This window comes from Anser anser (assembly GCF_964211835.1).
Source record: "Anser anser genome assembly, chromosome: 19".
Taxonomy (NCBI): Eukaryota; Metazoa; Chordata; class Aves; order Anseriformes; family Anatidae; genus Anser; species Anser anser.
Genome location: NC_139740.1, coordinates 15,545,860 through 15,572,152, shown reverse-complemented (window position 1 = coordinate 15,572,152; position 26,293 = coordinate 15,545,860). Strand labels below are relative to the sequence as shown.

At 38.9% G+C, this 26,293-nt stretch overlaps 1 protein-coding gene across 9 annotated transcripts in view; it reads left to right on the top strand.

The window, feature by feature from the left end:
• Positions 1 to 2,995: 2,995 nt before the first annotated feature.
• Positions 2,996 to 26,293, top strand: part of CSNK1D (casein kinase 1 delta) — a 25,697-nt gene continuing 2,399 nt past the window's right edge. Inside the window, exons 1-12 of one of the 9 annotated variants that reach the window (XM_083804736.1) lie at positions 2,996 to 3,317; positions 8,744 to 8,854; positions 10,347 to 10,495; positions 10,991 to 11,219; positions 11,592 to 11,762; positions 13,258 to 13,406; positions 13,947 to 14,118; positions 14,488 to 14,627; positions 19,214 to 19,281; positions 19,822 to 19,888; positions 21,443 to 21,505; positions 21,652 to 23,817. In XM_083804736.1, coding sequence (XP_083660862.1) covers positions 3,242 to 3,317; positions 8,744 to 8,854; positions 10,347 to 10,495; positions 10,991 to 11,219; positions 11,592 to 11,762; positions 13,258 to 13,406; positions 13,947 to 14,118; positions 14,488 to 14,627; positions 19,214 to 19,228 — 1,212 coding nt within the window. In that variant the 5' untranslated portion in view covers positions 2,996 to 3,241 and the 3' untranslated portion in view covers positions 19,229 to 19,281; positions 19,822 to 19,888; positions 21,443 to 21,505; positions 21,652 to 23,817. Of the gene's footprint in view, positions 3,318 to 8,743; positions 8,855 to 10,346; positions 10,496 to 10,990; positions 11,220 to 11,591; positions 11,763 to 13,257; positions 13,407 to 13,946; positions 14,119 to 14,487; positions 14,628 to 19,213; positions 19,282 to 19,391; positions 19,889 to 21,442; positions 21,506 to 21,651; positions 23,818 to 25,406; positions 25,508 to 26,293 lie in introns of those variants that run through there. The other 8 variants (XM_083804734.1, XM_083804731.1, XM_083804737.1 and 5 more) reach the window with 8 other exon arrangements.

Below are 26,293 nucleotides of genomic sequence, written 5' to 3'. Positions count from 1 at the left end.
CAAACAGTGCACTCCCTAATAAATATAGCAGGAAGGGCACTACTCTCATTGTCTCCATTCTGGTACATACGCCATCGCACAACTCTTTCTCTCAGCACAGGAGATTGCACAGAACCATGATTATCTCAACATTACTGCAGGCCAAATCACAGACAGAGATCATATGTGACAGAAAAACAGCCAAAGCCCCCTTCCTCCCCCGCACCCCCATGTTTGGTACAAAGCACCCTTCCCCAGTTTTGAGTCTGTAGTGTTTTACAAGCACTTCCCATGCAGAATTGACATGTTCTCACAGAATCACAGAATTGTAGGGGTTGGAAGGGACCTCGAGAGATCATCGGCTCCAACCCCCCTGCCAAAGCAGGTTCCCTAGAGCAGGTTGCCCAGGTAGGTGTCCAGACAGGCCTTGAATATCTCCAGAGAAGGAGACTCCACAACCTCCCTGGGCAGCCTGTTCCAGTGCTCCGTCACCCTCACCGTGAGGAAGTTCTTTCACATGTTGGTGCGGAACATCCTGTGCTCCATTTTGTGGCCATTACCCCTTGTCTGGTCCCCACAAACCACTGAAAGAGGTTGGCCAAATCCCTCTGTCTCTCACACTTCAGGTATTTATAAACATTGATAAGATCCCCTCTCAGTCTTCTTTTCTCCAGGCTAAACAGACCCAGGTCTCTCAGCCTTTCCTCATAGGGAAGATGCTCCAGTCCCTGTATCATCTTTGTGGCTCTCCGCTGGACTCTTTCCAGGAAACCCCTGTCTTTTTTGTACCGGGGAGCCCAGAACTGGACACAGTATTCCAGGTGAGGCCTGACCAGGGCAGAGTAGAGGGGGAGGATCACCTCCCTTGACCTGCTGGCCACGCTCCTTTTAATGCACGCCAGGATCCCACTGGCCTTCTTGGCCACCAGGGCACACTGCTGGCTCACGGTCAACCTGTCGTCTGCCAGGACCCCCACGTCCATCTCCTCAGAGCTCCTTTCAGCCTGTACTGATACGTGCGGTTGTTCCTTCCCAGGTGCAGGACTCTCCACTTGCTCTTATTAAACCTCATTTGGTTTCTTCCTGCCCAGCTCTCCAGCCTGTCCAGGTCTCGCTGAATGGCAGCACAGCCTTCTGGCATGTTGACCACTCCTCTCAGCTTTGTATCATCGGTGTACTTGCTGGGGGTGGACACTATTCCCTCATCAAGGTTGTTGATGAAGATATTGAACAAGTCCGGACCCAGCACCGACCCCTGAGGATCACCGCTTGTCACAGGTCTCCAGCCAGACTGTGCTGCCGATCACCACCCTTTGAGCCCGGCCAGTCAGCCAGTTCTCAACCCACCTTACTGTCCACTCCTCCATCCCACACTTTCTCAGCTTTGCTAGCAGGATGTCGTGGGAGACAGTATCAAAAGCCTTGCTAAAGTCAAGGTAGATGACATCCACTGCTCTCCCCCCATCTACTCAGCTGGTGATGCCATCATAGAAGGCAACGAGGTTGGTAGAGCACGACTTCCCCTTGGTGAATCCATGCTGACTACTCCTCATAACCTTCTTCTCTTCCAATTGCTTGGAGATGGTATCCAGAACAAGCTGTTCCAACAAAGAACTCACACCCATTTTTCATGGTAAAACTCTGTGATACCATGTACTGACTAAGAAACTGTTTTCTGGTATTTGATCACTCTTTGCACAGCAGGGCTTGGCTCTTGGTGGTGCAGGGAGGAGTACGCTACATTGTACCATGCATCTGAACAACAGTGAGAGGATCCCATCAGCTTCTTAATGCATGCACACATCCTCTGAGTCTGCCCCTCCCCGTGAACTTGACACTGCAGGCTCTCAACAGCCATCCTACACAGGAAAACATGAGTACCCATGTATGGCAGGTATTCCTGCCCAGATCCCACATCTTACCTCTGAGCAGAAAACTGCAGCTCTTGCTTGACAGGCAGATGTAGGTTGGTCCCAGTACAAAAGTCAGGGAATCACTGACAGCTGGGACTGCAACACCACCAGAAAACCACGCATCCAGAAAAACCCGCATCTCAGTAATAGTACTGGTAGGAAGCAAGTGTCTTTCAAATGCAGGCTTAAACAGGTTGCTCACTTCCAGGACATGGAAAATTTTCCCCTTCCAATTGTACCAGGTCAGTATATGAAACAACTTGAAAGGTAAGGTACTCAGAGATTCTTTATCCAGAAACCTGCTGTGACTTTACTTTCCCTCCCTCTGTCACACTACACCTCTACCACCCTACACCTCTCTTAGTACATCCAGCCCTCTTATATTACAGTCCAGTGCCACTTGCAACCCAGACCCACTAATTCAGCAGCCCCTGAGCTCATGCTAGAAGCTAGCTTCCTGATCTGTCTCACTTATAAGTGCAGCTCCATGATTGACACGAAAGAATACTACCTTGATTCATCCAATATAGTAAGACTAGTCAAGGTCATGATTTAAAGAGGTGTTGCTTCAACAAAACGAGAAAGCAGGCCAAGAGGAACATGTTTTCCCACCACTCCTCTTCCACTCCTGCTCAGAGGCAAGTGGTTCCTTCCACGCCCCGCACTGGCAGTTCCTCCACCCCACGGCAGGTCGCAGGAGAGATCCCGACACTCCTCACCAACAGCAAAGATCCATTTCGCCCCTGAAGTTTGCATGGTCCAATAGACTTGATTCAGACTTGGTGCCAGACACCCCACAGTCAACCGAGCACACCTCGGAGCCCAGCGCGGCCGCTGTGCCGTCCCGCTGCACTGACTCACGGAGGGGGATCCCGGAAGGCCGCGAGCCGCGTTCCCCGCCCGGCAACCCCTACTTAGCGGCACAGAGCGCCGGGGGGACCCTATGTGGCGGCACGGTGCAAAGTGGCAGCAGCCGGTGCCGCCGCGAACGGCTTCTCCTCACAGGGACCGCACGGCCGGCAGGGGGCTTGAAAACAACCAAGACCGACTCCCCGGCTCCCCAGAGCCCCCGTCCCCGCAGGCAGCGCGCCCCGCCCCGTTGCTAGGGAAGTGAGGTCACACAGTATGGCGGCTCGGGGCCGAAGCTGCTGACGGGTTGGTGCCATCTGGAATCCGCGTCCATCCTTCTCGGGAGTTGCGGCGACGGTGCTACCTGTCTCGCTGTCGCTGAGCGGCAGGACTAAGGCCGCGATGGCATCAGGAACCGCAGGGCTGTGAGGCAGCAGAGCGCGAGCCTGCAGGGCGGGAGGAGCAACAGAACCGGGTCGCGGACGAACCGAGCTGCCGCCATGGAGCTGAGGGTTGGGAACCGGTACCGGCTGGGCCGGAAGATCGGGAGCGGCTCCTTCGGGGACATCTACCTGGGTAAGGAGGGTGGTTCACTGGGGACGTGCCTGGGGGATCTGTGGAGATCGTCGGGGGCTGAGCCGGGGTGGGCGCTGCTCGCTCTCCTGCCCGTTCTTACCGCCGGTCGGGATGAGCTGGGAGCAACTCCCGGAAGCTCGTTTCACCCTCGCAAGAGCTCAGGTTGCGCTGGTGTCTGAAGAAATGGCTTTTAATATATGGTGGCTTGCTACGGCACAGCAGTAGCAATTTAATATTTCTTTGACGTCGTGTCTTAATTTAGGTAGTGCAGAAATCGGGACTTCTGGATTATTTGTTTGTCTCTTCACGTTGTTGTCTTGTGACCTTGGACACCGTTATTTGTCTCATCTGTAAAATGGGGATATGAGTTTAAAATCTTTGATCTTTAAAAAACGTTCAGAAAAAGATTTGGGGAAAGAAACGCGAGCATCAGCATTAAATATGATTGCAGTGGACTAGGAAAAATTGCTGTCACAGAGATGCTTGTTTCTCTGGCAAGGCCTAAAAAAATTTAAATGGTAAGGATGACTAAGTTGAGGTAAAAAAAAATCTCAAATCCTTCAAAGAATCAGCAGTTCAGCTATCCTGTTGCTTGAATGTTACCCTTATGTCTTAATGCATGTATCTTATTTTGCTACCATGATTTCTACGCGATTTTAAAGTTTGAAGTATTAGCGTTGTCTTTCCGTTCCCATTTATGTAGTTCTCTACAATAGTCACGGTAGTTCACTGGTATGACAAGTGGTGGTGGATTCAAGTCCTAAAAAGAAATATATTTAAAATTGTCAATACACTCGGCAGACTCTCAAAGTGTAAGAAATGGGTTAAATCCAGAGAAATACATTTCTTTATGCTACCGTATAGAAACAAGTATTTTGCATTTGAAAATTGTAGTAACTTAGGAAAGCAAGTCAAGAGAACTGGAGGGGAGGACCTTGCAGGTGCTAAGGTAGGTTAAAATCACATGTCTGGAGAGCGAAAACATCGTTAGCTAATGTATGTGGTATGTTTGGCAGTGCACACGGTATACAAATGCATTTTTTTCCTAGACAACAATGCTTTGTGTCGTAGTGTACATTTGGTATTCTGAAATAATTTGTTAGCTAAAATTGCTTGTTTACAGGTAATGATACACTGGTTATCTATAATACAGATCATGTGCTTGATGAAAAATCCATGTTTCTAGCCAAAGGCAAAGAATGTGATTCTTCCTCTCTGTAATGCTTGCATAAAAGACTGAGGACTATTGTGAGAAAGATGGTGGTAACATTAATGCAAAATCTTCATTAGCTGTCACTGATGTTTTAAGACTGCAATTAAAATTTGAAAAATCTTACGATGATTTGAGATATTCCTACAGAACCATTTGACTGCTGTAAATTAATTCATGTTAGACTATACAGTTAAAGAGCAGGTAAAATAAACATATTTGTACTTCGATTTGTAATCCAAATTAACTGACAAGTAGAAGTCAGGCAACTTGGTTGTTACCTTCCCACATACGGAATCTAGCATGGAAGTCATAGGTATTTTGTCACTTTTGTCTTTACGTGTACAGCCTGCACCAGCAAAGTTGCACAGGAGATAGTAGTTCTCTGTTTATTAGTACTACTGCCATGCTGCATTTTGCACAAGAATTCCCCATCCTCAAATTTTGTCATCTTTTTGTTATTCAGTAGTCCATGTGGATTTACAATTAGGTCTTCCTGCAAACATGATGCTTGCCTCAAATTTTGTCCTATTCTTTTTATCCTTAAGTAGTCAGTATGGATTTATAAGCAGGTCTTCCTGCAAATGGGATGCTTGAGCCAGCAGCTAGCAGAGAATTGTACGCCTGGAAGATCCAGCTAATGGCATGGGTGTCTTTTTCCAGGGGAAAATACTGTCTCAAGAACTTAAATGTTGCAGCACTTTGTAGAGGCCCATTTGGTTTGCCTACCATTATATGGTAAAACAGAGGCTTTCAGAATCTATGCTTTTTATGATAAAGAAATGTGTCTGAAAAAAAAAAAGGCTCTACTCAATTGTTTGGATTATACAGTAAGACATAATTACATAAAAATTACTTCTAAAATTCTGTCAGAGATCAGTTGTTTCTTTTAAGTGCAAATGCCTTCTGATACCTCTCAATGGATTTATAGATTTCCACGGTGTAGATTTCCATCTCAGTTTAGTGCTTTGAAAGGGGAGATTTAATTATTGTTTCCTGTTTCCATTTCCCCATATTTCTTTAATGCAGCTACAGGGGGTTGAAGACATTCCAGAGAGAAGAGGGGAAGGACCTTCTTTCTTTCTCTCTCTTTCAGTAAGTTACTTGGAATGCAGAGCCAACAACTTGGTTGTTATTATCATAGTTCTTTCATACTTTTTCCTCTTCTCCATCATACCTCAAGATACGACTTCTGGAATTTGGAAGGCCCACAACTTAGCTTACTTAGAATAATAGGGTCTGTAAAATAGCATTTTGAGATATAAGACACTAAAGTAAATAAAGTACCATGGAGAACTTTACAAAAATAAGTTAGGAAATTAGTGTACCTGCATTTTCTGAAGTTACTTTCCAGAGGAAGATTTGAAATAATAGTATGGATTCCCAGATATTCTGAATAGTATAGAAGATGAACAACATACAGAAGAAAAATCAGAGTAAGCATCTGTTTTGTTGCTCCATCCACAAGGTCAAAAAGACATAAGTCATGAAAGCATTACAGTTGCTGTGTTTTCATGTTTTTTTTCATTTCCATGTATTTTCTTAGGGATAAACTTTTAGTTGTAAATGAATTAAAATAATCTTCAAGGCCTTCCTTGTGGGAGAGGATTTTGCAATTACTTATAAATTAGAATTTTCCTATTTAAACTAAAAGACTTTCACAACTCAAGACTTTTTCTTTTCATTTCCATGAAGTGCCTCTTTTCATTTTACTGCTTACTGCTACTTTTTCATTACTCATTCTTCTCATAACACTACTTCTGGCTATTGTTCAAGGGTGTATGCAGAAGTGGAGAGCTGTTTAAGGATCTTAGCCCTCTTAGGTGATACAGACTTCTAGGGAAGATCAGATAATCATAAGAAATGACCTACTAGGTCAAGACAATGATTTGTCAAGCAGTGGTGAGCAGAACTTGATAGAGGTAGTACACGTCTTCATTCTCCTATGGGCAAGTCTTGTCTTAATCAAACACAGATGTCTGCAGCTGTCTGTATAAAAAGTATGCCATTCAGCAGTTTGTGTCAGAAAAGATTTTTGTGTGTGTTTGTTTGTTTTTAATATTTATGGTGGGATTAGGGAGGACAGGTAGAGAAGGTAGGGATAAGCATGAAAGACCCAGAGTTCCATAGTTAAAAATCAATATATTTGTTTGTTGGTGGTGGGGGGTGCAGTGGGTGGGAGAGTGTTAGTGCAAGAACAGAAGACAGTGCCTTTTTCCTTGTAACATTTATCTGTCCTTTCAAATTTCTAGATTGATGTGAACCATAACTCACTTAAAGTCCACCAAAATAATATATTAATAAGATGTGAAAACCTTGGGCTACAGAGTTTCTAGTTGCAACTACTGTGCGGTGACCTTAGTAGAAATCAGGAGTTTGGTGGAGTCATATGAGGCAGATGGACAACGTTGACTACAGCAGGGGAAAATTAGTTTTCTTCATGCCTCCCAGATGTGCTGTGCTTATTGTACCTACAGTGTGTTTCAGATGCCTTGTTTTCTTTCTTAAGGTGCATTGTGAAATGCCTAGTAACTATTGTCCGTGATGTTCTCTCAGAACAGCTCTCTGTACCAGCAACGCCAATTTAATAGATGTGTGCACACAAGACGACATTTTATTGATGTAAAAAACAACAGATAGCCTTGCATAAACTCAAAGATAATTCCATGCTCCACCAGGTATTATCCAGTGAAGAGCCTGATGAAATGGCTGAAACTAGACAAAGTAGAAATCTGAATTTCAAGGCTGTGTTTAATAAAAATAACCAAAAAAACCCCAAACTATACATTTTATTTTTTGTCTTACAAAGGTGCCAAAAATGCATTTTCTGTAAGTATATGTTCTGTTTATTGAATGGTAGAAAAAAACTGTCTCAAGAAGCTTGTATGATCACTTTTTACACTAAGACTGTGTTGTTGTCTGATTCTGCTTGGAAGACAAGGTATTCCTTAACAGTGTATCTCATGGAGCCTTCTTTCACATGGTATCAAGAATTTGACTTGAAATGACAGTAATGCATGGGTACTCCTTCGTATCCTTTGCTTCCTCAAAAACTAATGGAAAATGTCAACAACATGTGGGAAAGATTTCAGTGGGAACTTTTATTACTTAAAAATAATAAGTAGGTTACAGGTATCTTTCATATCCAGCAAGTATTCAAGAGCTCGTAACGTAGTTTCAGTATTAAATAAGCTGGCCTTGATCTTTAGGTAACAGATCTGCCAGTGTTACCCTAATTAACTTTGCTGATGGCAAAGAAGAAATCAGACAGCTGTGGCGTAAGGCTGAATATTTGCTTATAATTTAAATGTTGCTTTAAAGGCAGAAAGGGAGGCAGAGAGAAATGCTTGATTAATACAGAGCTTCAGTTTTATGGAAATAAATTACAGGCAGTGCTATTGAGCGTAATCATAAATGAATCCGAAAATGGACGGAATACTGAGGTAACATAGTCGAATGATAGCATGAAGATAAGGATATTCATAAGAGTAATTGTCAGCTGCAAGACTGTGTGAAGATTTCAGCGTCAGGTGACATGCTAGTGGAACAATAGAGGAAATTCAATGCATATAACTGAAAAGTTGTGCCAATTTGTGGCATGAGGCGTTGGCCTGTCTTTATAGTCACAAGGTTATAAAGCAGTGAAGTAGCTCTGTAATCTCAAGAACAAGATTTTGCAGTTATAGTTCTGTGAATAAATAACACTCTTGGAGGGGTATTTTATTCCTAGGTAGTCTGCCTCACAGTTAGATTAAATATTAATTAAGGTGTCAGAATACACCTAGAGTATGTTGAGATTTAGGAAAGTTGTAGGCTCTGTTTCCAAGACATAAGAGCAGATCTGAATTATTAGCATTTCTTAAGTTGGTGGGCATATGTGCTGTGCCTACAAACACTCCCTATGAGCGCCTCCACCACAAACTGGAAGTGAAATGACTCCCCTTAGAACATGCACCCATTTTTTTTTTGGTATGCGATGGCAGCCTTTGTCTTCCTGAGCTAATTTATTTAGTATTTTTCTCTTAAACTGCTAGTCGGTTGGAGGGAATTTATAAGACTTCAGGAGAATTTTTAGATAACCACAGCTGAAAGTACTTAATCTCTGGATCTTTACCATTGAGAATAAACTTGTCAATATTTGTTTTGTTTCAGTCTTGATAAAGGAAATGCATTTTAACAATATCTTGGCCAATGTTTTATTTTTTTCTTGTTTTAGGAACTGATATTGCTGCTGGAGAGGAGGTTGCAATTAAGTTGGAATGTGTGAAAACCAAACATCCTCAGCTCCACATTGAGAGTAAAATCTACAAAATGATGCAGGGTGGAGGTAGGCAAACTTTCCTTCCTCAGAGATCGAGTTGTTTGTTTTTATTCTTGTCTTTGATATATCTGCTACCTGCAAATAAATAATGGTTGAGAGCTTTCTTAGCAGACTAGAAGGAGGTGGGAAAGGTGGCAGGGTAGGTGAAGAGCAGTACTGCATAGTAGGGTTTAGCCTGATTTGGTTAATACTAGTAGCACAATTCTAAACTTAGTAAATTCAGGATATTATTTGTTTCATATGCTTGCATTCTTTCTTCTGAGGTAAAAGTATTTTCTTGATATAAAAATTCCAAGACATAATGGCATTAGTAATAGAGAATAGGACTGAAGTAACTTCATAGCTACTGCAAGGTATTACACTGGGATAATTTACTCATGTTTTTGGAATTCTGCAAATGTAAGATTCCCACTACAGTCTGTATATAACCTGAATACCCTTCATAGAGTAAAATAATTCCTGAATGGGCTTGCTAAGACTATGATGGTTCCTTCTGTGGATGAACACTGCAAAGGCAGATGGCAGAAGGTTAAGTAACTGCCAACTAAGGGTTTCTCTCTGAAGGGAATTTAGGAAAAAATAATTCATATTAAATAAGGGTAACATGGGTTAATTACAATCTAGATGATTATAAACCAGATGATCTTTAAGGCCCATTCCAATCCAAACCATATTACAGTTCTATAAATGATTGCATACCACTTCACTTCCAAAATGCGTAAAATTAAACTCAAAGTAACAGTATTTGAAATTCCGAGTGATACTTTCTACAATTCAAGGTTTAATTCAAAGCATACGATCAATTTGTACAGTTTTACGTGAAATAATTTTCCTGAGTTTCTCCATAAAGTGGGACTGACTTTAATTTTCCATCTAGAAATACAGCAGTCTAAGATATATCATTAACAATACTGCTTTGGTAGGGATTCACCAACAGCAGATGTAATGGAACTGAAGGGAACACACGAATATGAAGCAAGGGTGAAATTTCATTCGAAATTGTAACAGAAAAGAGGTATTTTACAGTGATCTTGTAGGCTTTGAAACTAAGAATTTAATTTCCAAAACTTTCTTTAGCAATAACATTTACTGGTTTGTCAATGTCTTTATTTTCAGGCTTCCAATTTATTCCTTACTGCCATCTTGGAGACTACTGAGTGTTTACACATGTAAAGTGCTTAAGGTTGAAATCCAGCAAAACCACTAACTTCTTCCAAGATACATTCTTAGCACAAAGCCTGGGAGGTGACAGGAAAGAAGAAAAAGGCTGTTTTTAGATCTCTAGTTATAATTTTGTATTGGTTCAGCTATGAAGTGATGAAACTTCAGAACAGCTGAAGGTAGTGTAAGGTACATAGGTACATCTTTGCTGTAAATACAAGCTTTGACAATAATGTTTATGATGCTTAGAATTCATCTTTATGAGCTTTGGAGATTTGTGTGTATGAACTCTATAAATCAGATTATTATACTGAATAAACTGTTTCCTTTGTTCCAGTGGGTATTCCCACAATTAAGTGGTGTGGAGCTGAAGGGGACTACAATGTCATGGTGATGGAGCTGCTGGGGCCGAGTCTTGAAGATCTCTTCAACTTTTGTTCAAGGAAATTTAGTCTCAAGACAGTCTTGTTACTTGCTGACCAAATGGTAGGAAACAATTTTCTTGCTCTTGGCAGTGAAATACATTGGGCATATTAAAATTTCTTGAGTGACCATATCCAACTGTATTTTACTTCTTTAATGTAGAGGCGATTAGGATGTATCATTACAAGAAAAAAAAACATGTTTCGAGTTTTTTCTCTAAATATGAAGCATCACGTCAAAAGTAATGGCAAAGTTTTGATTTGATTTGAAAACTGGATCTGAGCTGTTTGCAAAGCAGATGTTACACTGCTTAAATACAAAGAAATTCCCCTGAGGAAGTTTTTAAAAACAAATCTAAAATAGACGCTAATCTAAATCTAAGAAAGAGATGGAGAGAAAGTTTACCTACTGTCTTCTAAGTTATACTCTGTAACGTTGTTATATTTTTCATTAAAAAATTCTTTACCTGTTTTATCACAAAGACAGTGTGGCTAGTATTTTTCTAACAGAAAAAGTGTATGGCTGATCTCTCCGTTGTTTCTCATCCTCTGTATTTAGATTAGTCGAATTGAGTATATTCACTCTAAGAATTTCATCCACCGAGATGTGAAACCAGATAACTTCTTAATGGGCCTGGGGAAGAAAGGAAATCTTGTCTACATAATAGACTTTGGATTAGCAAAGAAGTATCGAGATGCTCGAACTCACCAACATATCCCATATCGTGAAAATAAAAACTTAACAGGAACTGCTCGTTATGCATCCATCAACACTCATCTTGGAATTGGTGAGCTGGGGAAAAGCAATAAGTAGAAACTTAAAAAGTGTAAAAGGATGATGCACATACTTTTAGTGCAACAGGATGTTGCTTTATGGAGGCATAGAGGACGGTCCCTATTTCTGACAATAACAGTGCAGTATGCTTGGGCTCATAACTGTTGGTGGGTGGGATTTAGTTGGTTTGTAATTCTAAGGAATTAACACATTTTTAATAACTGCAATGATGATAGGCTTTTTCTAATACTGGATGAATTTAACATGAACATAGTAATTTTCATCTATCTGTTGTGTTTCTAAGGATTTTTATGACACGTTGCAGACTTGTGTTTTTCCACTAGATAATGAAACCTAATGAGTCCACTTTTTTATGCTGTTGTAGAGCAATCTCGCAGAGATGACTTGGAGTCCTTGGGCTATGTACTGATGTATTTTAACCTGGGCTCCCTCCCCTGGCAGGGACTGAAAGCAGCAACAAAGAGGCAGAAATATGAACGTATCAGTGAAAAGAAAATGTCTACACCCATTGAGGTTTTGTGTAAAGGATATCCTTGTAAGTTACTCTTTTGTGGCACTAGGCCCACGTGTTCATTTTTTAGTGGTATTTCTTTTTTATTTACACTATGTATTTCGAAGGGTAGCATGGTATGTGTGATCTGCGCCATATTGTGTGTACATGCATGTATGCTGGCTGGATAATTCCAACAGCCAAATAGCTTTTTGAGAAACTGCCCATTTCTTCATATGTGAGGATACTGTTTCTTTGATAAATCAGATTGTATACTGAATTGCAGCTTTTATCTGTTGCTGTTTTGTTTAGGATTTGTCATTCTAGGTTCATCCAGTTTGGCCTGTGGATGGCCAGCATCTGTGAGTGGCCTAAGAAACCCTCCTGTATCTTAGCATCGTCCCTCAAAACTGTTCTGTTTCTCTATTTAGTATTTACACCACGCTAATAATTACGCATTTTTAAGCCATGCAAAACGATACATTTGTTTTAAAACTTGATAACATTAGTTACTCTCAGAGAATATTGTTCATATTTCATGAAGAGATCTCTGTTCTTTCCTTGCTCTTGTCTTTGGCAGCTAGGTATGATAATGAGAACTGTAGTTATTGTTAGGGATGTATGGAAGCTCGTTTTCTTCAGTTTGTTTCAACAGTAATTTCATATATGTTCCTTTACACTCCTTTACTCATTAGGAGTAGGACTCGATGATCCTTATGGGTCCCTTCCAAGTCAGGATATTCTATGATTTACTATTTCTTTTCTCTGGGGTTAACAGGCAGGGAAGACTAGCCAACTTTTCTTGTGCTGTTTGTTAGAACTCCTTACTTAACATGAATTATTAATACATTATTTTAGGTGGAAAGGCTTGAATTCAAAAGCTGGTAGTTTGATAATGATTTTTTCTCTGGAGCACTGAATTCACAAAAGCGTTCTGTTTTTGCTGTGTAGCTAGTATTTTGTGTGCCATATTAAAAACAAAGAAAACAAAAACCACAACAGGTGTTCACGCTATTGCAAGTTTAAAATTGTAGCATAACTTACATGGGAGATTTATATTGGTCCCCGTTCAGATTCTCTTCACCCTTCCTGTCCCTTGTTTTTATGAGGTAGCAGACACGCATCTTCGTTTAACTTAACAAGGAAGAGATGCTATTCGATGTCCTAAAATAAATGAAATTTAAATACAGGCAGAGCTAAAAAGGCAAATAAATCTCTTCTCTTTTGCTCAAATGTAGTTTTAAACCTGTTTTTACTCTCTCTCTCTCCACCCCTCCACCTTTATTATTCAGTCCTCTCCGCTGTTGACAAATGGGGTCTTTACCTAATCTGTGATAGACAAATAATTTCCTTTTCAGGCCATACTTGGTCCCAACACTTGGGATATAGTGTTGCCTTCAGTAGATGTCTAGTATTAGGTCCGTATTTTTTTTCTTATGTTCAGGAGATTTTATTATTATTATTTTTTATTTTTTATGGTTCAGATTTATAAAAAGCAAATGTGAAGCTGAAGGAAAAATATGGCTTTCTTGTATTACAGCTGAATTTGCCACATACTTGAATTTCTGCCGTTCTCTGCGTTTTGATGACAAACCGGACTACTCCTATCTAAGGCAATTATTCAGAAACCTCTTTCACCGACAAGGGTTCTCCTATGACTATGTGTTTGACTGGAACATGCTGAAATTTGTGAGTAGTTGGTGTAGCATTCTAAAACAATTTCTGTAATGATTTTTTTTACTGCACTGTCAGATTTAAGTTCTTAACCGATACTGTAAGAGTGTTTTGTCCCAGAAGATGTATTGTCTAAAAAATAAATTAAAAAATCGGGAAAAGCAAGAGGTAAGGGAGCCATTAGATTGGGGTTTAATGACAAAGTTGCGGTTAACAGTGTTATAAATGTGTAAGACTTCTGAGATACCTCCTTCAAGGCAGTTGCCATGTTACATTACTGAATTCTCATTTTCTCCTATCTTGGTCTTCAGCACAGGTCCCTTGCAACTGTTTAGATGTCTAGCTGCCATAACCGTATGTGTGTACATTTTGAAGACTTTCCCAACAGTTGTATGAACTGAATGTATGATAGTTCTTGAGAAAATTTACCAAAAATGTAATACCCTAGCGAATTTCAATTTATGGGTCATCCAGTTCTTTATTTTCTGCACTTATCCAAATACATAGTTGTAAGCTCAATAATCCCCTAAGTTGTTCACTAGTCCTGACCCGTAGGGTGCAAGCAGAGCGACTGAAGATGCTGAACGTGAAAGGAGAGAACGAGAGGAAAGATTGAGACATACACGAAATCCAGCTGTTCGTGGACTACCCTCCACTGCTTCTGGCAGGCTGAGGGGAACGCAAGATGTAGCTCCTCCCACTCCTCTTACCCCAACTTCACATGCTGGTAAGTAAGCAAATACTCGGGCAGATGTACTTCGCAGACTACTCTAATTTGTAGTTAGTTCCTGGTCACTGGAATTTGAAATTAGAATTAGGATACCTGAGTGGTATTTGTCTCTGGTCAGCGTTTCATTTTTTTTGCTTGTCTGATTGTGTTAGTTTTTTCCCCCACTTACTTTGCAGTAGATTGAAGGTAATTGTATATATTCATTACCTGCCAATTGCTACTTAGAGGTAACTGAGGAGGATGAAAGCCTTGATTTCTATGGTTTGATGTTGAAGTTACGTGGGCAAACGAGAGTGTAATTTTTCCAGTGACCGCATTTTAATCCCATTTCTTATTAGGAAAATTCTAATGTAATTTTCCTCATAGCCAACACTTCTCCTCGACCAGTGTCTGGTATGGAACGAGAAAGGAAAGTGAGTATGAGATTGCATCGTGGTGCCCCAGTCAATGTCTCGTCATCTGACTTAACAGGACGACAAGATACTTCTCGCATGTCAACTTCGCAGGTAAGAAAGATTTTTATGTAATGGAAAAATAATGGTGATTTGATAAAGGTAATTTGCCAAAAGAACATACCAGTTAATTGATGTTATTTCATACTGATTTTATAGTTGACTGAAATAAATACTTGAAATTTTACCTGAATGTTTGTGATGTTGCTGTAGAATATTGTAATATTTTTTTAATCTTAGCAGCAATAAGTTTAACATTCTCAAAGCAGTATAGAGTCAATGGTTTATGAGATCATGCAAAAAACTAGAGATAAAGAATTTTTACCTAAAATTACAGTTCCTTTGGTCATTGAATATCTTCTGTCAGTTTTCACTTAAGAAGCAGAGCAAGTTGGAGGCAGTTGTGAGAGTCGTGTTTTCAAATAAGTAGCGCAGAGAATATTGGTGCAGAATAGACAGGAAATAGTTGGTAAAGAACAGGAAAGAGCAGAAGTCAAGAAATGTAGTGCAGTACTGTAATTCTGAGCAGAAAAGAAGCCACATGCATAGATGATTGAGAGGTCACACACAGTAGGCTCGATTGAAGAGGATGACAGGAGGATGAATGAATGATACAGTGTTTCATAGCCGTTGTCTGCACTGAAGTCATTCTCATTGGTCATGGTGACTTAGCAAAGAGATTTTAAGATGTTGTTTTTAGGATTGGCAAATTATGTTTAAATGTATTTTAGCTCTTCATGCTACGGCTGAAACATTCGTTCTTCAGGGTATTGACACAGACTTGTCCTAAGTGGTGGGTAGCCTAGCTTTGAATATCTTACCTTCAGTCTTACCTTCAGCACACTGGTACACTGCAACAGCAGTGGGAGAGCAGTATGTTAGGAGGACTGGTGCAGTTGCCTACAGTTTTTTTCTTCATGCCTCAGCACTCTGCTGGAGATCGAACTGTATAATTCTTGCTGTGGACTGGTTATTCCGTGTTGACAGAGAGTGTTGATAAAAATGAATTCAGTTCCTTTTGGCTTCATCATTTCATTGTCAGAATTAGTTATTTTGGATAATTCATGTTCCTACGTATAAAGTTTTAGTGCTAGAGAGGACACTCTTTGGATGGAGGTGAGATAGTAAAGACTGAGGGTGCAAGGCTGATTTGGTGTATGGATGCTACGTTCTGGCCTGCAGTATAAATCAAAAAGAGGTCAGTGAAAGGATGATGGAATCAGATAAAATACAAATCTGGAGCTGAGTGACTTCATTCTCTTTCTCAGAATAAAATGAAAACATGTGAGATAGGTTGTGTTTGCAAAAAGAATGCAAAGATGATAATTACCTATGTCAGAGAGGTGTTTTTTTAATCAGTTTCAAAATGCTTTTAAGAAAGAAGGAAATTTACTTCCCTGAACTGTGTTATAGCAGGAATAGAAAGAGCCCAACAGCTGAATGAGAAGTTGGATACAGTGTAAAAACTATTTCAGTGCTTTTAGGCATATCCGCATCAAAGGGGTCCAAGTGTAGAAGGTGCCATTTATCCGTCTAGAAATGGTCCTGGTAGGAGATTAGATTTGGTTAGTCTGAACTTGTCTTAAATTCTTTCGTTATATTAATGACTTGTGTATGTGACATTTTTTTCTGAATGTTACAAAGTATGAGAAATACAGAGTGGCTCTCAGACCGTACTGTGAGATTGTGTAGGAACCTGAGGTTTTTGAGTAATCTTTGAACACACAGATGTATAATTTGTGGCGTGTGTCAACAGTATGGTCTGGCTTTATTGCACATTTCAGTACCTGCCGTTTAACACACTGCTCCGTGTATGGAATTTGACTTATTTACAATTCCAATAATGGACTAGTCAGGAACTTCTCAGGTTAAAATTTATCATTAATCATTTTTCATCTTCATTTAATTCTTACTGAAGCAGTGAACAACTGCTGGTCTCCAGTTGTGGTGGCTGAATAACAGTATTCAACAGTAGTATAATTCTAAAAGCTTCCCATGGGCCTCTCAGATTTGGAAGGCAAGAGAGATTTACTTAGGTGTTACTTTATAACACTTACCTGTGAGCTCAGCAGAGACAATTTCAGTTTTCATTTTCACAGTTCTCACTTGAGCCATCTTGCCTTCTATGGACTAAGTTGCAAGTTTTCATAGCTTATGCTTTTACTGTTTTCATAATGTTGAAGTAGTTTTTCCATAGTCGAAAATTATCTTTGCATGTTAACCAGGTTATAAAATAGACTATGGATTTCCCATCGTCTTTATACCTTGTTCTTAGGAAAACCTAAAGTATCTAACTTTGATGTCCTATTAAGGACAACTTTTTTTTTGAGTAGGTGTAAAGAATGTAGAAAAATGTCTATTCCATGTCATATCAGGAAAATAGTAAAGAAGAGCAACTGTTTATCCATGCCTGTTCCAATTATATTAGTTTCCTTTTAGAGTCTTAAGAGAATATGTGACCAGTGTCCCTTTTTCAGGAAGTGCTTAGACCATACTCCTGGTAGAAAACAACTTTTAGACTTCACTATTCAGATCTACAGATGTCTTAGGTTAAGAACTAGATTTATTAGAGTTGTTATTTATAACTTGATTAATTAGTTTTGTTATGTTATTTGGATGGCTTGGTTTGGTAAAGCATCACTGCATCTGTAATCTCCACCTCTCCTCATTCAGAGGAAGAGCTAATGCTTGTTAAACTCTGGGGAATGGAAATTTGCTGATGTTACTCAATCAAGTAGAATTCTTAAAGATGACTCCATGTTTGTATCTATCTTTTTTTCAAACTGAGTTTCGATCAGTTTGTACTGAAACTGAAAACTAAGGCTAGGAATGTAGATAATAGAAACCAAACTTACATTTCAGAAAATAGCTCTTCTCAAAGAAGTTTTAACACTCATGGAAAAATGGTGATTGGTAAAGATAGCAAAATAGATGTCATACATGTTCCCCACCTCCAGCGCTTTGACCACATAGTACCTGAATCGTTCGAGTTGAAAATACTAGCACTTTGTAATAATACATAAGAAGAGTTTATTCAAATAACAAGTAGTACGTCTCCAAAAGAGTTTATGGAACTTAGTGTTTCTGGTGAAATGACGTAAGTTCCATGACAGTACTTTCCTTGATGATGTGGGAGTGAATGCAGCAGCTGAAAACCTGCAGGTTTTGAGATGTTTGACAGTTATAAACATTGGTGAGAGTTGGGCAGTCATGTAAATCCTAATCAAATAAAATATATATTAAGGCAAGACTCCAAAACCTAAAGAGCATCAAGGAGTGAAGCCAATTGGCTTCTATGGGCATCAATCACAGCATTGATAGCCAGTCAAGGGAGGTGATTGTCCTGCTCTACTCTGTGCTCTTGCAGCCTCACTTCAAGTACTGTGTGCAGTTTTGGGCACCACAGTATAATAAGGACATAAATGGAGGCTATTAGAGAGCCTCCAAAGGAGGTTGACAAAGATGGTGAAGGGTCTAGAGGACAAGACGTATGAGGAGTGTCTGAAGTCACTTGGATTGTTCAGCCTGGAGAAGTGGAGACTGAGGGGAGGCCTCATGGCAGCCTGCAGCTTCCTCACAAGGGGAGCAGAGGGGCAGGCACTGATCTCTTCTCTCTGGTGACAGCGACAGGACCCAAGGCAATGCATGGAGCTGCAATAGGGGAGCTTCAGGTTGGACTTTTGGGTAATCCTGTGCAGAGCCAGGAGTTGGACTCAATAATCCTTGTGGGTCCCTTTCAATTCAGGATTTTCTGTGATTCTGTGATACGTGGGAACTATATTGGTGATGAATGATGACTGAGAAGGCTTTGGGTGTAACTTTGGAGAGGCTGGTGTGATGTCACAATGAAAGGGTGTAATTTCATCCTTGAATGCATATATAATACAGTAATGAACAGAAATAGGTTATTTTATATCATTCATGAGACAGATGCTATAATATTATGTCCAGTTCAGTTCTCATTATCTTGATCTGCTGAAAAACTGAAAATAACAGAGAACAGCTGTAAAAATTGTGCTTGGGAAAACATACTGTACGATACTACAGTTTCAATTTAGTGTCTTTCAGTTTGAAAGATAAGAGATCGTCCTGAGTTAGTTGGAGTAGTATCTTAGCAACAGCAGTTAGAACAGGAAATTCAGTTTATATAGAATATATACATAAAGCACCTGTCGTTTAGTATTAAAACCGCTCATGTTTAAAGAAGTGTGATGCAGAGTTCTAAGTGAAGGCGGTTAGCTACTGGAACAACTTCTAAAAGACATACGGGATCTTCTGTCCTCTTTGTCTTTGCATCAAAACTGGATTCCTTTTTAGGTGGTGTATTCAGGTCCAAAGCAAGCCTAAATTACTAGTCTCAATGTAGTGAAGAGTTGTGATCTGTGCTGGACAGAAAGTCATACTAGCTGTTAAAATATCGTTCTGCTCTTAGCTGTATGAATGGTTTGCTAAGTCTCCTTTATGTAGTCAGTCTAAACATTAAGAAACACAGTGAAGGAAGGCATAAATATTCCAGTAAGCATTACTTTGAAGCAGTTCTGTCAGTCCAGACTGCACAGGCTGCCTCCTGAAAGCATAACTATGCAGTGCTCAACTCAAGAATCTAGTTACAGGTGAGTAGCCTTCATTTCCTTTCACAGAAGGTTCAGTCCTGAAAACAAACAAACAAAAAAGAAAACTACTTCAGTTGGACTGCTCATGGTGTACAGTAAGTTATTTTATTTATTCCTCTCGAATGTGTCATGTTCAGCCATGTTCAGCACCTGACAGTCAAAGCAGTGCATAATTCCTACTGGTAATAGACATATCTCTCCTTAGCTGGAAGAAGAGATTGGAGTGCTGCACAAAGAAATACTTGAACAAATATCTTTGAAAAGAGAAGCTTTCGGAAAGCTATAGCCAACACTGGCATTGAACAACTCAAGTGTTGTGCCCACGGGGAAAAAGCAACGTTCTTCCAATGCCTTTGCATTTTTCATCTCCTCATGAGCGAATCTTTCTACACATATGTGTCTTAATAGGCATCATACTCTGCATTGTTCTTCTGACCGTCAGCTTTCTTTGAGAACTAATGATTGTTTCCTTTTACGTATGTCCTAATATGATAGAAATGTTGGATAGAAATCTGAAATCAGAGCTCTTCTAAAGATACATTTGCAACTGCCAATTTAGGTTGGATATTTTTAGACATCTTTATATATTGGGGCAGTGGAACCATTACAAATTGCTGTCTTTTCCCCTACCTCAGAATAGCATTCCTTTCGAACACCATGGCAAGTAGCTGCTCGTCTCCTTTCGTTGGAAGGCAGCACTGGGTGAGTGCTTCTCATTAGACACCAAAACTTTGGATGGGGTGGGGAAAAAATCTTTGGAAACATCCAACCTTGCTTCTCCTCACATTATCTCATAGTAGTACTGTGCCTTCCAGTCAGATACTTGAGGCAGCATTGTTTTTCTCTAAAAGAAAAAATAAATGCCCTTCCAAAAGTTGAATTAGTACTGCTATTCCACTTAGACTCTTTAGCAGAATTGACAAAAACAGTGACTTTAAGGGTCCATAAAATCATTCAAGCATCAATAATAAAATAATCAACTCTACATTTTAGATGGTTTACCATTACATCTTTCCAGGGATGTTTATGCAGCCGTGTGTCATCCATTCAAAAACAGATCAGCTTCAGAACTGTAAAAGCAAAATACTTACATGAAGAATCAGTTAACTATATTACTCAGACAAGGCTCTGCCTTGTCATGAATGAAATGTTCTACCACAGCAGTATCTCATTTTTCACTGTTTTATATTCTTCTCCGTTCCATAAGAGCTATCATTTTTAAAATATTCAGATACTAATGAGAATAGTTTGAAACGCGAGCATCTTAGAGTCAGACAGACTTGGATTTGGATAATTAGAACTCCTTTCCATTGTTCAGTGTAGTAGAAGTTTCTGCCTTTCTGTGTGCAACTTTCAGCTTTTTAGTCCATTCTGCTTTTGGCATTGACAGGTTTCATCAGAGAAATAACAAGTTTTAGTTGGAATCTGAACTTTGATAGCTGAAGGATGCTTTCTTATGTATTTCAAGAGCTTCTTCTTTGCTTTGCTTCTTGCTTTAAAAAAGGCCATGAGATTCTGTTCCTTAATAAATTCTGTTGTATAACTCCATCTGCCGACCTCACTTCCTATATAAAGCCTAAGCTTGCACTAATCCTGTATCTCTAATTGAAGAATCCTGCTATTCCTCTTCTGTTTTTTCCTCCTGCTTTGTGTGCTTGGCTGACTGTGCACAAGCTGCTTCTTAAACAGTTTTAACGTTAAAAAGGTCCAACTGTAAATTGCAGCTTATCATTTTAAATTCCAATTAACAGACCTTATTTGAAAATAAAATTTAAAATAATTTTTAAAAGAAAAAAAAAAAAGCTTTGCACTGAAAAGCTTGTGTGGGAGAAGTCCAAATTCTAGTCTGCATAGGGTTGTGTCTGCATTTTTTATCTTTTACTGTATCTGTTACTATTTGTAGCTGTTTACAACTTAAGTTAATACTGAATACTGATTCCGCCATTTAGGCATTTCTTGCTTCTTAAATTGCAGTAATGTGTAAAAGTGATATTGGAATAATATTATGCTGTTACTGAAATAGGTCAAGCTACAAAAATTTGTGCAGCGTCTTTTTAACAAAATGTTCCATGATAAATTAAAAGCTATTGAGAGCAATTGCTTTTTTACCCTCTGATTGGGACTTTTTTCCCAAGCTTTATTATTCATTTAGTGTATTTCTACACATTGGTAGTGTTTTCATCTGGTTTGTTCTTTCTTCTATGCATGTTTATGTTCTGTTTACTTTTCTTCAAAACATCTCCTCTGGCTGGAAAGGTGAATTTTCCATGTTAACTTCTAATAAAGGAGGAAAATACAGGGAACTTCGTGTAGCTAAAGGTGGGTGTGAAACATTATGTAGCTCATTGGATTATAAATTCACTCTTTCACTTTTCACAACAAAATATTTCAAAGTACTTTGAGAGCCACTTGTATGTTAACTGGAAGGATTTGTGCTGATGTTGTCTTGTTTTTGGCTTTGGTAGATTCCTGCTCGGGTAACTACCAGTGTTCTTCAGTCCACTGTGCACCGATGAAAATTTATTTTGCCATGGAGGGCAGATAATGCATGGCTGATCTCCTATGTTATCAATGGCTTTACTAGCAAAAATACCCTAAACTAGAGTGGAAACAATACAACTGGAGTTCTCCATGTGACTTAAAAGGCACTTGGAGGAACATGGACAGACTCCAGCAGCTGCCATTACAGGACGCTTTTGCCAGAAACCCAGTGACCTTAAGAGAACCCTGTGGTAACAGGGCTGGAAAAGAAAGATGGTTTACAGAGTTGACCGCCTGTTACTGGATGGCCATTTCAGTTTTCCCTCCACAGGCGGCAGACTTTATCCCCTTTTTATTATTCTACTGTAACTATAAATCTTTTACTTGATTTGAGAAAGTTTTTGTATCATTTTGCTAAAATTATTGGGTTAATTCTCTGTAAAGAACTCTTGCTTTTCTCTGATTTAAAAATGTAGAATATAAACAGTCCTAAACTAAAGACAATGACTTGAAATTTTTTGTTTAAAAAATTTAGTCTGGCAGGGAGCATGTAAATGAATCAAAATCATCTGACTGTATTTAAACTGTTCACTTATTTGTATGGTCTTATTCTGACTGAGAAGTTTTTCTCACAACATTTTTAAAACTGTTAAGAGTTTTACTTTACTGTTTGCCGTCTTCATTCACACTAAACATTTCCATGTAACACAGAGGAATTTTTAATATTCATTCTTTTGCATAGAAGAGAACTCAAGACCCTGTAGAGAGTCAAAGTATAGTATAGATGGTAAAAGTTGATTTATTTCTTTTTCTTTTTTTTTTTTTGTAAAGTATACGAAGAGCAAAGCGAAAGACACTGGCATTTAAATGGATTGTTTCAAATACTGTTTTTATTGGTAAAATTTTGTTTCCTGCACTCTGAGGCTGGTTAGTTTGGAGGGTACTGTAAGTGGACAATGCATGTTGCCACTGAGTCTTTAGTGAATTTGCACATTTCATTCAGCATCTACATGTTCAAAAAAAAAAAAAAGATGATGATGATTTGGGCCTTCTGTTTCATGCCAAGACTCAAAAAAAAAAAAAAAAAAAAAAAGGAATTCTAAAAAAAAAAAAAGTGAAAAAGTGTTCTTGCTATGAAATCCAGAAAACTTTTAAAACTCAGGTGCATACCATATTTAATTCCTAACTGTATTCCACGTGAGTACTTCCAGAATCATTAGCCATTAGCTTAAGAATGAATGACTCATGTTGTCCAAAAGAATGTTGCAGGTGTTGTTAGCAAATGTCCATATGGAATATGGGAAATACTTTATATTTTTTGTTACTGTAAACAGTCTCATAAACTAAAAATAGTTATGTTGTCCATGTAGTAATTGGACCACTATCAGAAATACTCTTTACGCTAGTTTCAAAGAAGCAATGGGAAGTTCTGTGTTGGAAATGAAAGTACGTATGCAGAGTTTGCTTGAACAGTTAGTTGTTTTGAGAAATTCTTCCTTGCTTAAAAACAAAATTTTAAAGGATTGCTGGTCTTAAGAGTTTTATGAAGAGTAATTTTTATTGTTTCAAGGTTTGCAGATTCCTCCTTCCCCAAAGAAAAAAAAGTCCACATATTAGATATCAGTCATTTTTCTTTGGATGTCTTTGTGACATTAAGTATTTGCTTGTGTGTACTCTGGATCTGACAGGGGAAACTTGTCTTGGAGATTACAGTGGAAGAGCTTAAGAGTTTAATCCGTGGATAAGTTTGCAATAGAGAATTATTTCCTCAGTCACTATAAACTTCAGTATTTTAGGCATGTGCACTACCATTTGAACAGTTTTACACTTCACTGTGCTTTCCTTGTAAATATCTGTGGTTAATAATATACTGTTAGAGGGACTTACAAAGGCTGCCTCTTTATTCTCTCTGTATCTGGAACATTAGATTGCTGTGCTATACTTAAAAGTTGATTGCAGACTTCTAGAAATGTACTCAGTTGTGGGCAATTTTTGTCCTTCATAATAGCTAAAATTCCATCATGTGGAAAATAGTTGACTGTCTGTATAAACCTGTGTATTGGAAATCAGTATCTCAGAGCACTTCATTTGTACTACCACTGTATTTGTGTACTTTATCAATTGTGTAAATACATTCATAATGACTTCTATTCTTCTTTGGTGTAACTTACTTACAATGACTCTTTACTTGGTGTAACTTTTGTATTCTTTTTGTAATGGGTTTCTGTACATATGAAGAACATTGTCAATTCCAAACATTTGAAGAAATGTTGACAGGATTTAAGTAGTCATGGTTAGATGGCAGCAGCTAGGGTATGCAGGAAAAAAGAGAAGACATTAATTGCTTTGCTCACAAAGAGCATGTCTTTTGTCTCTATAACGGTAAATGTTTTTGTTTGGATATTACTTCTTTTGCGGGTCTTTTTTTTTTTTTTTAAATAATTTATCAAGTAATACATTGTATTGAGAGGAAGTATGGAAAGAGAATTGCTATTGAGACTTGATCTGTTATAAGAGCTGGAAAAAAGCAATAAGAAATACTGAGCTCTATATACAAAGCCTTGTATAATAAAATTATCGGCTTTTGATCTGTAATCCTCAAAAGTCTATTCAAAATCTGAGGGCACACATACCTTCAAAATTACTGTTTCTGATTAGTAGGCCTTTAAAAGCTGGAAGGATATTTATTTTATCTTCACATTTTTTTATTTAAAACTGGCTATGTGTTCTATGTGGGAAATTTCACATGTAATGCAGTTGTACATAATCGTAATGGTTAGCAAATCCCTGAATTCTTTGTGTTATAAGTACCGTGAAAACAATTGAAAATAAGTCCTATGCTTTACCTTTTAAACTTCTCTTAATGTTACTCATTTCATATATACAAAATACTAAGTGAAAACAAACAATGCTTCTGTTCTTTTAATAGTGCTGAGCCATATGGTCAGAAATCTAAATTTAATCCAGTTGTGAGGAAGTGTAATCCCCAGTGAACTTAATCTTGCATCTGAGTATCTTCTACACAGAATAGATCCTACAATTCACTGGATAAGACAGGTTAATAATAAAAAGTTTTTGCACTTGACCAAAAGGTATGGGTAGGATCTAGCCATAAGAAATATAAACATAATGAACAAATCGGAGTGTGGAAAAGGGGAAATTTGTGTGTAGCATCCTAAAGCGTTAAGCACATGTCTACTGTGTCTTTGTCTCCTGTGACCAATTCAAGATACTTGAGGAGGGTGGAGAGGGGTTGGTGGAAGTGGAACAGAGAAATCATTTGGTACATTATGGACTGGGAAGAAGATCTGTAGTCCTGATTGCATAACCAGACCAAACATTTAGTTTAACTACAGTCCTCATCTTGGTTCAGACCTGCAAGTGTTAAAGGCACGAAGTCAATGCAGTTCCCCTAGTATTTCCCACAATCCGTAAGGATTCACAGGGTTTTGAGGTCATGCAGGTTTTTTTTCTTGAAAGACCCCAAACAGATGTACCTCTGCTCCCACTGTAAATTGTATTTTAAGTTTGTCTGACATTGTCAACCAGTGGATTTAATGCAACTTTTTTCAGCAAGACTAAAAATACTTTTTCTATTTAAGAGTTTTAAATATTGAAGTTTAGACGCACTTCTTCATTGGCTTCAGAGTTTTCCACTGAAAACATTTAAACAGCTGAAACAGTAGTAGACAAAGAGTCAGAAGGGCAAGAGCTATCCTCATTTCTTAATGCTCTGAAGCATTCATCTAGGACTAATGAGGAACTTGCCAGATGGAATGTTGCAGAGATGATGAAGCAGGTATTGAGATTGGTCCAAGAACAAACAACATATAACTAGAGGTAAGTAGCTTTTTACTCTGTGTACCTCTAACTTTACATACTTTCTCAGACAAGTGCAGGATCGCTGATCTCACAGACCAGGTCGCTAGAAGGAGATTTTAAGAGCTCCTACTTTTGCAGTAGATGCACATTCTTCCCTAGCACAAAGAGTAGCTCTGTGTCAGAAATATTGAGAAGATATGTTAAGATGTATATTCCAAATCTGTTGGTTCTCATATGCAATGCCTCTGCTATTGTCAAAGTTGTTTACTCTTCGAATATCAGCAGATCACCTTCCTTCAGGCTTCTTGTTTTGGGTCCAGCTGCAGGGAACAAGAGCAGTGCAGTTCAGATCATGCCCATTTTCCTCTGCAGTGAATGGCTGGACTCGTTTCAGACTTCAGAGAGTACCAGATGCAAAGATAAGCTGTGGTTTTCCTTCACAAGGATGTGCTGTGACTGTGTGCTAGTAAAGTCTGTCTTTTTGGTCCAGCCAGTAACATTCGTTCTTGTAGTAGGACATGGCTTGAGGTGGCCAGTAAGGTAGCAAAGCATTTGATTAAACCTTAAGTCTTACCACTTCTGACTAAACTAAAAAAATAATAATTAAAAAAAAAGTAATCATGCATTTATTCAAACATACATTTTATGTAAACTAGACCTAGGATCTTCAAAGTGTAAATACACAGAAACTTTTGAAGATGAAGAGATTTTTCCCAGATTGCTCAGCAGAGGTGTTTAGTGTTAGGCACAAATAGATGTAAACTTCCCGAGTATCCATGCTTCTAGATAGCAAAATGCTTCTTT